The sequence below is a fragment of the Hipposideros armiger genome, unplaced genomic scaffold (genome assembly GCF_001890085.2).
Source record: "Hipposideros armiger isolate ML-2016 unplaced genomic scaffold, ASM189008v1 scaffold_561, whole genome shotgun sequence".
Taxonomy (NCBI): Eukaryota; Metazoa; Chordata; class Mammalia; order Chiroptera; family Hipposideridae; genus Hipposideros; species Hipposideros armiger.
Genome location: NW_017731911.1, coordinates 1283454 through 1295698, shown reverse-complemented (window position 1 = coordinate 1295698; position 12245 = coordinate 1283454). Strand labels below are relative to the sequence as shown.

Here is a 12245-nt window from a genome sequence, read left to right as displayed (position 1 = left end):
CCCACCCACATGTCTTCCTTTCCCTGTCTTGCACTACTCTTTAAACCTTCCTTGTCAAATTGGCTACATGACAAGAGATGAGCCAGAGGGAAAAGGGGATTCCCATCCCATGTACTCGCCTGGTGTCAGGAGTCAGGAATGTGTACCCTTGGTTGCCAGAGAGAGGGAGAGGCCAGAGCCCCCGGAGAGGAGGTGTGGGCGAGTTGTCCATCCTCCCAGTTCCTCAGGGTAAGCAGTTTGCCCCATCCACCCGTTAATGTCTCCTTAGGGAGCCAGCCTCCTTTTTTCACCTCCCCACCATTTCAAGCTGTGTTGCTCATTAGCAGCGGCCCTTTATTTGGCTTCCTCCTTAATGGGCCTTGCGGTCAGTAATATGACGATGGTTTAATTCCCTCTGTGGAGAGCCTCATTTACTCACGCACTGCCCCCTCTGCCGCTCTCGGGGGAGTGCTGGTACTGAGCAGAGCTCCACTCTTCTGATGGCCTCCTGCATGCATACTGCCTCGTCTCTCTCGGGCACTCGTGGGCTTCCTGGGCAAGGGCGTGATGAACGAGGGCTAAGAGAGAACACTCAGTCCTGTGCCCACCACCTCCTGGGAATCACAGGTCTTTGCATTCAGAAGCTGAGTCAAGTGGCAGGGAGAGGCATTGTGAAGCCCAGTGGGAACATTCCTGAACCTGAGGCCCTGAGACGAGAGGTCCCTGACCTGTTTGTTGCTTTCCCTGGGCAGAGGGCAGGGGCTACCCCTGTTGGTTTTGGCCTCATGCTGCCTACAGTGTCCCCAACTTTGGGAGAGACTTTTAGTGCTGCCCCCTCTTTTAGATGTGCCAGGCCTCTTTCTTAAATCTGGGTTCATCTGGTAATGGGGACTCTGAAGTTACCCCTCGGCCCATCTTCAACCTGCCCAGGTCTCAGGGCCATGGTGGCCCCGGGTTGTTACTCACTGGATGGCCGTGAAGAACAAGCATGTGAAACTGCCTTTTGGTCCCATGTGTCACATCCTTCCCCTGGAGCCCTGTGGAGCGGTGTTGTGGGAGCAAAGGAGGTGAAAGAAGTTTGCGGAATAAGCTAGAGGCGCAGCAGTGAGCCACTTAGAGTGTCCCCCGTGAAGCTTACATTCCAGCAGTACAGACACCTAAATACACAAGAACAGAAATACTGTCAGGCGGTGGTCAGTGCATCAGCAAAAGTAAAACAGGCTGCAGGGAAAGGAACACGGTGAGATGGTGGGGAAGACCTCTCAAAAAGTGACATTGGAGCAGAGAACAGGACAAAGTTCAAGGTTCTTTACACAGGACTTCTCAGAGCCTCTGATGTAGTTGTGTGCATTGAGAGGCATCACAGAGTTTATAACATTCAGTAGCTCAGAAACTCACTTAGGCAGGGAACTTGTTTTTCTTGGAGTGTCTGTATTGCAGGTCTGGTGCTCAGTGGGGCGCTACATTTTCTCGTGTATCAGGCTGAATCAATTTCACCTCCCATGCTGCTTTGACCCTAACGGCTGCTGGAACTGCTGAGTAGAGAGATTCTGACACTCTGGGCTAGGGACAAGAGCCACGAGCAGTTAGTGATGTCTGCTGGGGTGGAGAGGGGTGTGGTGGTACTTGAGGGCAGGCATCTGCCGCCTCTCAAGCTGGTGTCCCATTCTGTGTTCCCTTCAGAGCCCATGAATTTATTGGCAGATGAAGAAATAATGAAGTTTTAGAATGAGTTGAAAAAATTCTAATGTGTAAGCTGCGATACTCAGATGTTTTTGTTTTTTTTTAAGATTTTATTGGGGAGTTGGGGAAGGGGACCAGCCAAGTTGTTGCTCTTCAGTCTTCGTTGTGGAGGTGCGGCACCAGTTGCCATCTGGCTTCCCGTCAGCAGCTTGTGGCCTCTAAGCTCAAGGTGCTGAGTTCAGTCTTAGTTGCAGGTGGGCATAGCCACCATCCCATGTGGGAGTCGAACCAGCAGCCTTGTTGTTAAGAGCGCACACTCTATCCACTGAGCCATCTGGGCGGCAGCTCAGCTCAAGGTGCCGAGTTCAGTCTTAGTTGTGGGTGGGCATAGCCCACCATCGAACAGGCAATCTTGTTACACCAGCTGAGCCATCCTGCCACCTGTTGGCAGCTCAGCAACAGCTCAGCTCGGGTGCAGCATCACTGGCCCATGTGGGAATCGAATCAGCAGCCCTGTTGCTCAAAGCTCGCACTCTTAAGCCAACTCTTAACCAACTGAGCCACTCGGTCGGCCCCAGATGATTTTCTTTAGACAGATTGCTGGCAGAGGAGGCCCAGTCTCTGTTCCGTTAAGGCCTTGAATATGGAAGAATAGCTCTGTGGAGAAGACAGACAGGCAGGATGTCGCTTTTCTCGCCGAGGACCTTTGTGGCTAAGACTGCACCTCCACGTCTTGAGGAAAAAGTCACGCAGCTTGTTGAGTCAGATTTTGGGTCCATGTAACCTTTTTCTACCCACCCTGAGTTTTCATGTCTACTCCTTGTTTTCAGGTGTTTGCCACAAAACTTACCTACCCTCAGCCAGTTACCCCCTGGAACGTTCAGGAACTGAGGCAAGCAGTCATCAACGGCCCCAATGTGCACCCGGGAGCTTCCATGGTCATCAACGAGGATGGCAGTCGCACGGCCTTGAGTGCCGTGGACCTAACCCAGCGGGAAGCCGTAGCCAAACAGCTCCTGACACCAGCCACAGGGGCACCAAAGCCCCAAGGCACAAAAATTGTGAGTAGCGGGCCAGTTTGATCAGTGAGTGTAGCCCATTGGCTGTGGCTCTGGTGAGTGCCATGGTAAGAATGTTGTGTGAGCAGTTCCTGCCTTTTCCAAGATGCAGCGCCTCTCACACGTGGATGTTCCTTAGGAGCTTGGGGGTACTTACTGTCTCCCCAGCTGGAGCTGAGGCTTCTAGAGCCTAGATGCCATGAGTAGAGCTTCCTTTGGCTATCTGATGCCGTGTAGCACAGTGCGGGGCACACATCAGGGGCTCGAGAAGGGCTCTTTAATAACAACTCAGTTGTCCTGGGGCAGGAGAATTTGCTGCCCTTGCCCAGAGCTACTCAAAGGGCGGTTCCTCAGATCAGTAGTAGCAGCAGCAACAGCATTCCTGGAGCTTGTGAGCAATACACATCACCCCTCCACCACCACCACCACCACATACTGAATTAGAATCTCTGGGAATGGGTCCGAGGAATTTCTGTTTTATCAGGCTAGGCTTTCCAGAGTGTCCCTCTGCTTGCTAAAGTTTGAGAACTGCCCCAAAGGAAGGAGTTATTCTGTGCAGGGATAGCTGATAACTGACAGACTTCATCTGACGCTTCATTTCAAGCAATAGCTAGTGGTCACCCATAGTACTGTGTTAAGGGGTCCTGAGCCTTATCTGGGCTCCATGGGCAAGAATACGTGACTGATTAGCAATAACAGCTGAGAGCGAGAAATCTGAGGGTGACATCATTTATAGCCTTGTCAAATTATAGCCATTCATGCTGGTAGAGGGCAGCAAAGGACCCCTAACCAGTTGTTCATGGCAGAAGCTGGAGTTAAATGGGTTCAATTTGGGTTTAATTTCTGGGTGACGGCCCAGAATCGGGGTGACTGGCTGCATTTTCTTCACCTGTCTGCACATTTGTGAAACCTCTGCTTGCCCTCTGACATGTCTAAACCCAGTGGCTGATCAGGTCTTTAGCAGTGGGTCCGAGCTCTGCTAAACCTCCTCAGCCGTGAACGAACTTGGGAGGAGAAACAGGGAGGAAAAGGAAGCGCTCTTGGCTTTGTCGTAGGGACCGTTCGTTCCCATCGCCCTTCTCTGCAGCCTGTCGTCTTGCTTCCTCTCTGTCTTGCAGCCCTCCTAAGGTAGAGCACGAACGCAGTTTCTGCTTTGGTGGCAGGGGACATGTGCAGAAACAGATCAAGTCACCTGGTTTGTTGTTTCCTGGTGCATTCAGTAAGGTTTGTGTTCAGGCTCATGGGTTATTCTGCCTGCCTTAAGCGCCAGGTGTTTTGTTAGCAGCTGTGAGAGAGTCAAGGTGTCTTTCACTTAACAGTGAACTCAAGTCAAATATGTGAACCAGTCTCAGTAGGAAAATTTGAGAAAAATGGAGAGGGGAGAGCAGAACGGGGTCACGTACTTCTGAGTGAGGGCCCTCTAGTTGCTACATACTGCACTTTGTCAGTCACTATGGACAAGATCCCAGCGCTCTGCAGTTCAGTGTCACCACCAGGGAATGAAACCATCAATGTGTTACCCACTGCTGAGTGCTGTGCAGACACTATAGGGAATAGCAGTGGAGGACAGTGACTTCACGTACATGATGCTTAAGAAGAAAGGAGTTTGAGGGCATTGTGCAGGGTAGGAGGGTGTGAAGTCATCAGGAGGCAGGTGAGGGCCAGCCTGACAGTGACAGGGGAGCCAAAGGTGAAAACGGGATGTTTCAGAGGGAGCGTCAGGGGGACTTGGTGATAGATGGGGTGTCAGGGCTGCAGAAGAGAGACGAGGTGAGAAGGAAGCCATGGTTTCCAGAACGGAAGGATGGAAGAGTCCTGGACAGAGGTGCATCTGGGCCCCTCTAAATCAAGAGGCGACAGTGGAGAACCTAAGGGCCCATCTTCCATAAAAGGTAGAAATGTGGGGCTTAGGTTAGGGGGCCACAGTGTTAGGAAGTGAAATTACTGGAGTGTTGAACTCTTTCACCAGAGTACAGTGGAGAGAGAAAATAGGGGAAGACTGGGAAGCTGAGGGAAAAGAGACGGACGGCTGGGCTTGCTCATTTGGTGACTGCGTCTGTCCCCTCACATGTGGTCGAGGGGTTCTTCCAGGTCACAGCCAGCCCCTGGGTATCTTTGTATCTCCCAGGAGCACCTATTAGATGTTTGTGGAGTTAAAAATGAATTTTAAGAACAGTGAGGAAACTGAGGGAAGATGCATCCCTTTTGTCCAAGTGAAAGTTGCTTGTGACGCAGGAAAGCGGTTTGAACAGAGGAAGGAGCCAGGTGTCAGAGCCTTTGTGAGGTAGCAAAGGCAGTAGCTAAGAACATTTTAAAGAAAAAATAGAAAGCTCTGGAGGTTTCTGACATTGGGGTGTGAGGATGGGCACCTGCACGAGAACTTGACGTAGCCTTGGTTATTGCTATAGGGTCCGAGATGAGTGGGATTGGGAGCTTAGGGAGGGAAGGTTGGCCTCCGGGTTGGTCAGTCCCTGGTAAGTGACTAGAATGAGTTCTGAGCAGCAGTGAGGTTGTGTGAGGTCGGCTCGGTTGCTTGTCTTCCAGCTGCAGTTCAGACCCTGAGCGCGTTGTCCCTGCTTCCTCCGCCAGCCTCACCTCTCAGCTCGCCCTTTGCGTTCCAGCCATCCCAGCAGTGATGCCGCCCCGTTCCTTCTCCCCTTTAGGCCTTGTGCTTGCTGTCCCCTGTGGGAACACTTTGCCCTCCCCTGGGCTCCCCAACTAATTCCTTCATGCCTCAGCAAGGGCCTCATTCCTCTAGGTCAGAGGTCCACAAACTTCTCCAGCAGAGGGCCAGACAGTAAATATTTTAGGTTTTGTGGGCCATACAGCCTCTGTTGCAACGACTCACCCCTGCTGTTGTGGTGTGAAAGCCACCACAGGTGGTACATGAACAAATGGGTGTGGTTATATCCCCCCAAAAAACAGGTGGCTTGTCTGCAAATGTTGGTTTGTTCCTCTCAAAACTTATATGCACCCCCATTGTGTTCCCAGCCTGCCCCCATCCTCCCATGGCTCTCACTGTGTTGTATTGTCACTGTGTGTGCATCCATCTGCTCTTGAGTTCCTAGATCCCGCGGGGACAAGAGCTGGGTGTTCTCACCCCTCAGGACGCTTATGGAGTGGGTGGATCCAGGTCGAGGTGCGGGAGGCTCGGGCATGAGCCACGTTGGACCCGATGATGAGGCCCAGGGGCAAAGACAGGAAGGGACTTGATGAGAGAAAAGTGGTTCTTACATCAGGACGTGGGACTCAGGATGATACCTTTATTCTCCAAAACCTCAGTTATGTTATGTATAATCTACAATTATACATTTCATCAAATATGGGTGTACTTATAACTTATTTGTAATTTGTAAAAACTTTGGCTAATGGCATTGTGTATAGATCAGGACTGGGCTAAGGGCTGGGTGGAGGCCCAGGCCAGGTGAGGATGAGAGAGAGGGGTTAAGAAAGAAGGGGACAGGATGACGGAGGGACCTGTTTCCCTGGAGGTGTGAGGTCTCTGTCCGTTCCCCTGGGCCTCTCAGATGGACGAGGAAGTGGCCAGGACAGCCAAGTCTCATTTTTCGGCCCAGCAGTCTGCCAGGAGCCAATTTTGACTCTGGGCTTCCTCTGAAAACTGTGACCTGGGCATGGGCATGCTGATTTTCACGGCAGTATTTATTTAGAGACAAGAGAAAGGAAGGGCCTTAGGTTTGGGTTGGCGAGGGGAGTGCCCTGTGCTCCAGGGCTTCTGTTTGGGTTGGCTGGTGCCTGCCAGGCTGGCCTGCATGCCTTTCCAGCTGTGGGGTTTGCTTATGCTGGAGGGTGTCTCAGATTTGTGAGGCTCAGATCTGAGGCCCAGCTTAGGCTTTGGGACGTGGGCCACAGGTCCAGCAGTTTTTCCCTTGAGAGTCTAAAGAAATAAGACCTTGAAAGGCAGCTCAGACTTGGTAACATGCTCTTGGCAGATGCTCACGGAAATCCTCAGAGCCCCTGTCTCCCTGGAAACATGGATGTGGGGACAGGAAAGGGAAGGATTGAATTCCTTTGGGAGCAGAAAGACTGACTCTGCGCAAGGTGCTTTTGGGACTGCCTTTGAGAACTTGAGGGGTTTGCTCCCTCTTTCACTGAGCTGGAGGAAACTTTCAACCCAGATGAGTAGGAATGGGGGGTGGGGGGTGGGGACCTTCTCATTAACCTCTAGTCTCTCTCTTTCTCCAATTTTCTGATGCAGCTTCATAAATGTGGACAACATAAGAGGACACGAGCCTTGGAGTAGTTTGTTGTTCCCCCAGCCTGTTCTCTGCTGGGATTTAGGGGAGGCTTGGGGTAGAAGGAGGTCTCACCGAGTCTCCATGATTCCCCTGCGCTGCTAAGGGGAGCAGCTGGGGGAGCAGCTGCCTTCATGCTTTTGTTTTTTAAAATAGTGTTTATGTTCATCATTTCAGAAGCCCGGTGTTAACATAACATAAGATAAAAGGCAGTAAAAGGCTTAAATAGACTTTCAGCTTTGTGGGAGGAGGCGATCTGTCAGGAGGACATGACCAGTGGAAAATCAGTGAGGAAAAAAAGCGTGACTGGTGGTTATCTTTAAGGAGTAAAATTACTTGTGGTTTTTATTCTCTTTAAATTCATCTATATTTTCTGTTTTCCCCCCACAATGAGCATATCACTTATGTAATAGTTTTCGCTTTCTTTAAAAATAGTTGAAGATTTAAAAAAAATTTTTTATGTAAGTAAATACATGCTCATTGTAACATGAACAATACTAAGATGTATAAAGGTGACAATAATAACGTAATGATAATCTGCACCTTACTTACCTTCCCCACGTGCCCCTGCCCCAGAGGAGTCCAGAGTAACAGCTTGGTGAGGATCCAAGCACCGTTTTCCCTTGTGTATATAAACACGTACAGAGTTGGCCTGGGTTTTAAATTGCTTCATCCTATCACCTTAGATGGCACCTGAAATTTTTTTTTTTTTTATGTAATACATTATTGCCATCACTTCAGGACTAGTATAGATGTAACTCAGCCTTTTTCATCACTGCATAATATTCCATAGTTTGTACCATGATTTATTTGCCTGTGCCCCTTCTGTGGGGCAGCCAGGTTATTTTCAGTTTTTGTCACTGTGAACAGTGCTACAGAAACATAATATTCATATACCCTTGCATTGGCACTCTTTTTCTTCTGAAAGGCCAAAGGGAAGTGAGTTTTAAATGTTCTAGAACCTTTTGTCAAATTGCTTTCCCAGGAGACTATGGCAATTTAAATGTATTAAATTTTTGAGTGTAATAAAATGTTTTCAGAGGGCACTGGACTGGGAATCAAGAACGCTGTGTTTCAGTCCTGGCTCTGCTCTATGAGGTTGGACAAAGTGTTTCTATAATGAAATGTGGAATTTATACTTACAATAACATACTCAAGTGTGACCGTGGGAGGGATTCCAAGGGTTCTATGGTTATATGCAAATAGGCTGTCTTCAGATTTGTCCATTTCTTTCTGCAGATTAATTCTCTGAGGAATTCAAGACTCCGGAAAGGCCATACATCTTCAAAGTAGACAGAGTTTACTGGACAGAGGCCTGGAGCCTTGTCTGCTGCTTGTACCTCTGGGCCCGGAGCCTGGATAAGGGCTATGCTGGGCTAGTAGCTGTTTCTCAAAGATTTCTAGAGTTTTGCTCCAGACTAAAAATTCCCTTTTCATTTAGTTGAATACAGCATGAGACAGTTAGAAGCCACAGTCAGGCCAGGCTCTTGGGATAGCAGTCATGATGCTGAAGTTGCCACTGTAACCTGTCTGTTCCCCACTCTACCCCCAGGTGTGCCGGCATGTGAAAAACGGGGACATCCTCCTACTGAACCGACAGCCCACCCTGCACAGACCATCCATCCAGGCACATCACGCCCGCATCCTACCCGAAGAGAAAGTCTTACGGCTCCACTATGCCAACTGCAAGGCCTATAACGCTGACTTCGATGGAGACGAGATGAACGCCCACTTCCCCCAGAGTGAGCTGGGCCGGGCCGAGGCCTACGTCTTGGCCTGCACGGATCAGCAGTACCTTGTTCCCAAGGTAGGTCTGACCTTGAGGCTGTTCCACGGTCATCACTGGCACAACTTGGCTCTTTAGAGCTGGGCCGTCTCCAGCTCCTGAGGGCAGTGGGCAGCTCCAGGACGGGCATGTGGAACACGGGGTCCTGGCATGTTCCAGGTGGGGTTTTTGGCCTTCTAGTTGCTTAGAGCCAGGGGAAGGTTTCTGTTTTTCTGCCTCTTAAAGAGAAATTGAAGCAGTCATCACCAAAAGCCAAGTTTACTAGCTCCATAATAGGTCTTGTCTTCCAGACTTATGTTTGGATTCTGTAGCTTATTAGCTTCTGGCAAGCATTACATTAGCATCCCAACTGTGTTGGTCCCCATGGTCCTCAGATGACTTTGATCCTTTGAATTCTGATATGCATGAATTTTAAGAGACAACTTAACTCCAAGGGCCCAGATGAGACCTCCCTCCAGCCCATGAAGGCTTCTGCTCTTTGAATTTCTTCCTTCTGTCTCTGAGGTCAGTCCTCTGAGGCAGACCCACTTGGGTCATGGCAGCTTCCCCCTGGCCTGGCCAGCTGACCCATTCCCATTAAGTGGCAGGGGCCCAAGTCAGCATGTGCTCGTGGGAGGAACAGAGAAGGTGGGGGAAGAGCCAAAGTGAAAGATTAGAACAATATGATCCTGCAACTTTTAAAAAAATTTGATGCTCCAAGCTTTAAAAACAATGTAAAATACTGTACTAGAGAGGTTCTCTAAAACAGGATATTAACCACACGTATACACATTTTAATCTACTTTGAAGTGCAAAAGAAACTGGCAAATAACTCAATAAAGAAAAGTGTTCTGTTTTAAAAAAAAATGATCATATTAATAGATGCAGAAAAAAACATTTGACAAAATCCAATCCAACATCCATTCATGATAAAAACCCTCAGCAAAGTGGAAATAGAGGGAGCATAGCTCAACATAATAAAGGCCACATATGAGAAACTGACTGCTAACATACTTAACAGGAAAAAGCTAAAAGCGTTTTCCTTAAGATTAGAAACAAGACAAGGATGTCTACTTTCACCACTTTTATTCAATATAGTATTGGAAGTCTTAGCCACAGCGATCAGATAAGACAATGAAGTAAAAGACATCCAAATTGAAAGGAAGAAGTAAAACTCATTATTTGCAGATGACATGACTCTATGTAGAGAACCCTGAAGATTCCATCAAAAAACTATTCAAACTGATAAATGAATTCAGTAAAGCAGCAGGATACAAGATTAATATTCAGAAATTGGTTGCATTTTTATACATCAATAATGAACTATCAGAAACAGAAATAAAAATACCATTTATAATTGCATCAAAAAGAATAAAATACCTAGGAATAAATTCAATCAAGGAGGTAAAAGACTTGAACTCAGAAAGTTATAAGACACTGAAAAAAGAAGTTGAAGGAGATAAAAATAAATGGAAGTATACACTGTGCTCATGGATAAGAAGAATTAACATCATTAAAATGTCCAAACTACCCAAAGCAATCTACAGAGTCAATGCAATCCCTATTTAAATACCAATGGTATTATTCACAGAACTAGATCAAATAATCCTAAAATTATATGGAACCACAAGAGACCCCCAAATAGCCAAAGCAATCTTCAGAAAGAAGAACAAATTTGGTGGTATCAAGCTACTTAATATCAAACTATACTATAAGGCTATATTAATCAAAATAACATGGTACTGGCATAAAAACAGAAACGTAGATCAGTGGAACAGAACAGAGAACCCAGAAATAAACTTAGGCCTATATGTCATGCTTATGGCAGAGGAGGCAAGAATATGCAATGATATAAAAACAGTCTACTCAATAAATGGTGTTGGGAAAACTGGACAGATACATACAAAAAAAATTAAGCTAGACCATTTTCTTGGACCATACACAAGAATAAACTCAACATGGATTAAAGACTTAAATGTAAGACCAGAAACCATAAAACGCCTAGACGAAAAAATAGGCAGTAAACTCTGACTTTGCTGTTAGTAATATATATACATATACGATATATATAGGTATAGATATAGATATAGATATGAGTGTGTGTGTATATATATGTATATATGCCAGGGGTGCCAAAAAAATGTATGCGCATGACTTGTATTCATCTTTTGTTATCGGTATATATTATTACAATTTTAATACAGTCCTTTCTTAAAATGTGTATACATTTTTTTAGCACCCTCTGTATATTTGGCTATGTCTTCTCAGGCAAGGGAAACAAAAGAAAAAATAAATGGGACTACATCAAACTAAAAAGATTTTTCACAGCAAAGGAAACTATCAACAAAACGACAAGACATCCTACTGAATGGGAGAAGATATTCACCAATGATACATCCAACAAGGGATTAATATCCAAAATACATAAGAAACTCATGTAACTTAACACTAAAAAGACAATCCAATTAAAACATGGGTAAAGGCTCTGAATAGACATTTCTCCAAAGAGGACATATACATGGCCAGTAGGCATTTAAGAAGATACTCAATGTCAATGTTTTTTGGTGTTTTTTTTTTTAACAGAACACTTCTTTCTTTACTGAGTCATTTGCCAGTTTCTTTTGCACTTCAAGATAGATTAAAATGTGTAGACGTGTGGTTAATTACCTGTTTCAGAAAACCTCTCTAGTACAGGATTTTACATTGCTTTTAAAGCTTGGAGCATCAAATTTTTTTAAAAGTTGCAGAATCATATTGTTCTAATCTTTCACTTTGTTTATGTGGTGTGTCACATTACTGATTTGCAGATATTGAACCAACCTTGCATCCCAGGAATGAGTCCCACTTGATCATGGTGTATGATCTTTTTAACGTATTGCTGAATTCGGTTCACTGATACTTTGTTGAGGATTTTTGTGTCAATATTCATCAGGGATATTGGCCCATAATCCTTTTCTGTAGTATCTTTGGTTGGAATAAGGGTAATGCTGCCTTTGTAAATGAGTTTTGGAGCCTTCTCTCCTATTCAGTTCTTTGGAGTAGTTTGAGAAGGATAGATATTAATTCTTTGAATATTTGGTAAAATTCACCTGTGAAGCTCTCTGGTCTAGGACTTTGGTTTGTTGGGAGATTTTTGATTACTGATTCTATTTTGTTAGTAGTTATTGGTCTGTTCAGATTTTCTGTTTCTTCCTAATTCACTCTTGGAAGCTTATATATTTCTGGGAAGTTATCCATTTTCTCCAGGTTATCTAATTTGTTGGCATATAATTGTTCAAAGTATTTTCTTACATTCCTTTGTATTTCAGTGGTTAGTTCTCACTTCTCTTTCATTTCTTAATTTATTTATTTGGGGCCTCTCTTATTTTCCTGATGAGTCTGGCTAAAGGTTTGTCAATTCTGCGTACAATATCTTTTCAAGGAACCAGCTCTTGGTTTCATTATTTATTTTTTTTAACTCTATTTTGTTTATCTCCAATCTGATCTTTATTATTTCCTTCCTTACTC

General features: G+C 45.9%; 1 protein-coding gene across 1 annotated transcript in view; it reads left to right on the top strand.

Annotated features, from left to right (window-relative positions):
* POLR1A (RNA polymerase I subunit A) overlaps positions 1–12245 on the top strand; it is a 63391-nt gene that overhangs the window by 4095 nt on the left and 47051 nt on the right. The window contains exons 2-3 of the mRNA XM_019623754.1: positions 2493–2723; positions 8526–8780. Of these exons, the coding sequence (XP_019479299.1) occupies positions 2493–2723; positions 8526–8780 (486 nt within the window). The remainder of the gene's footprint in view (positions 1–2492; positions 2724–8525; positions 8781–12245) is intronic.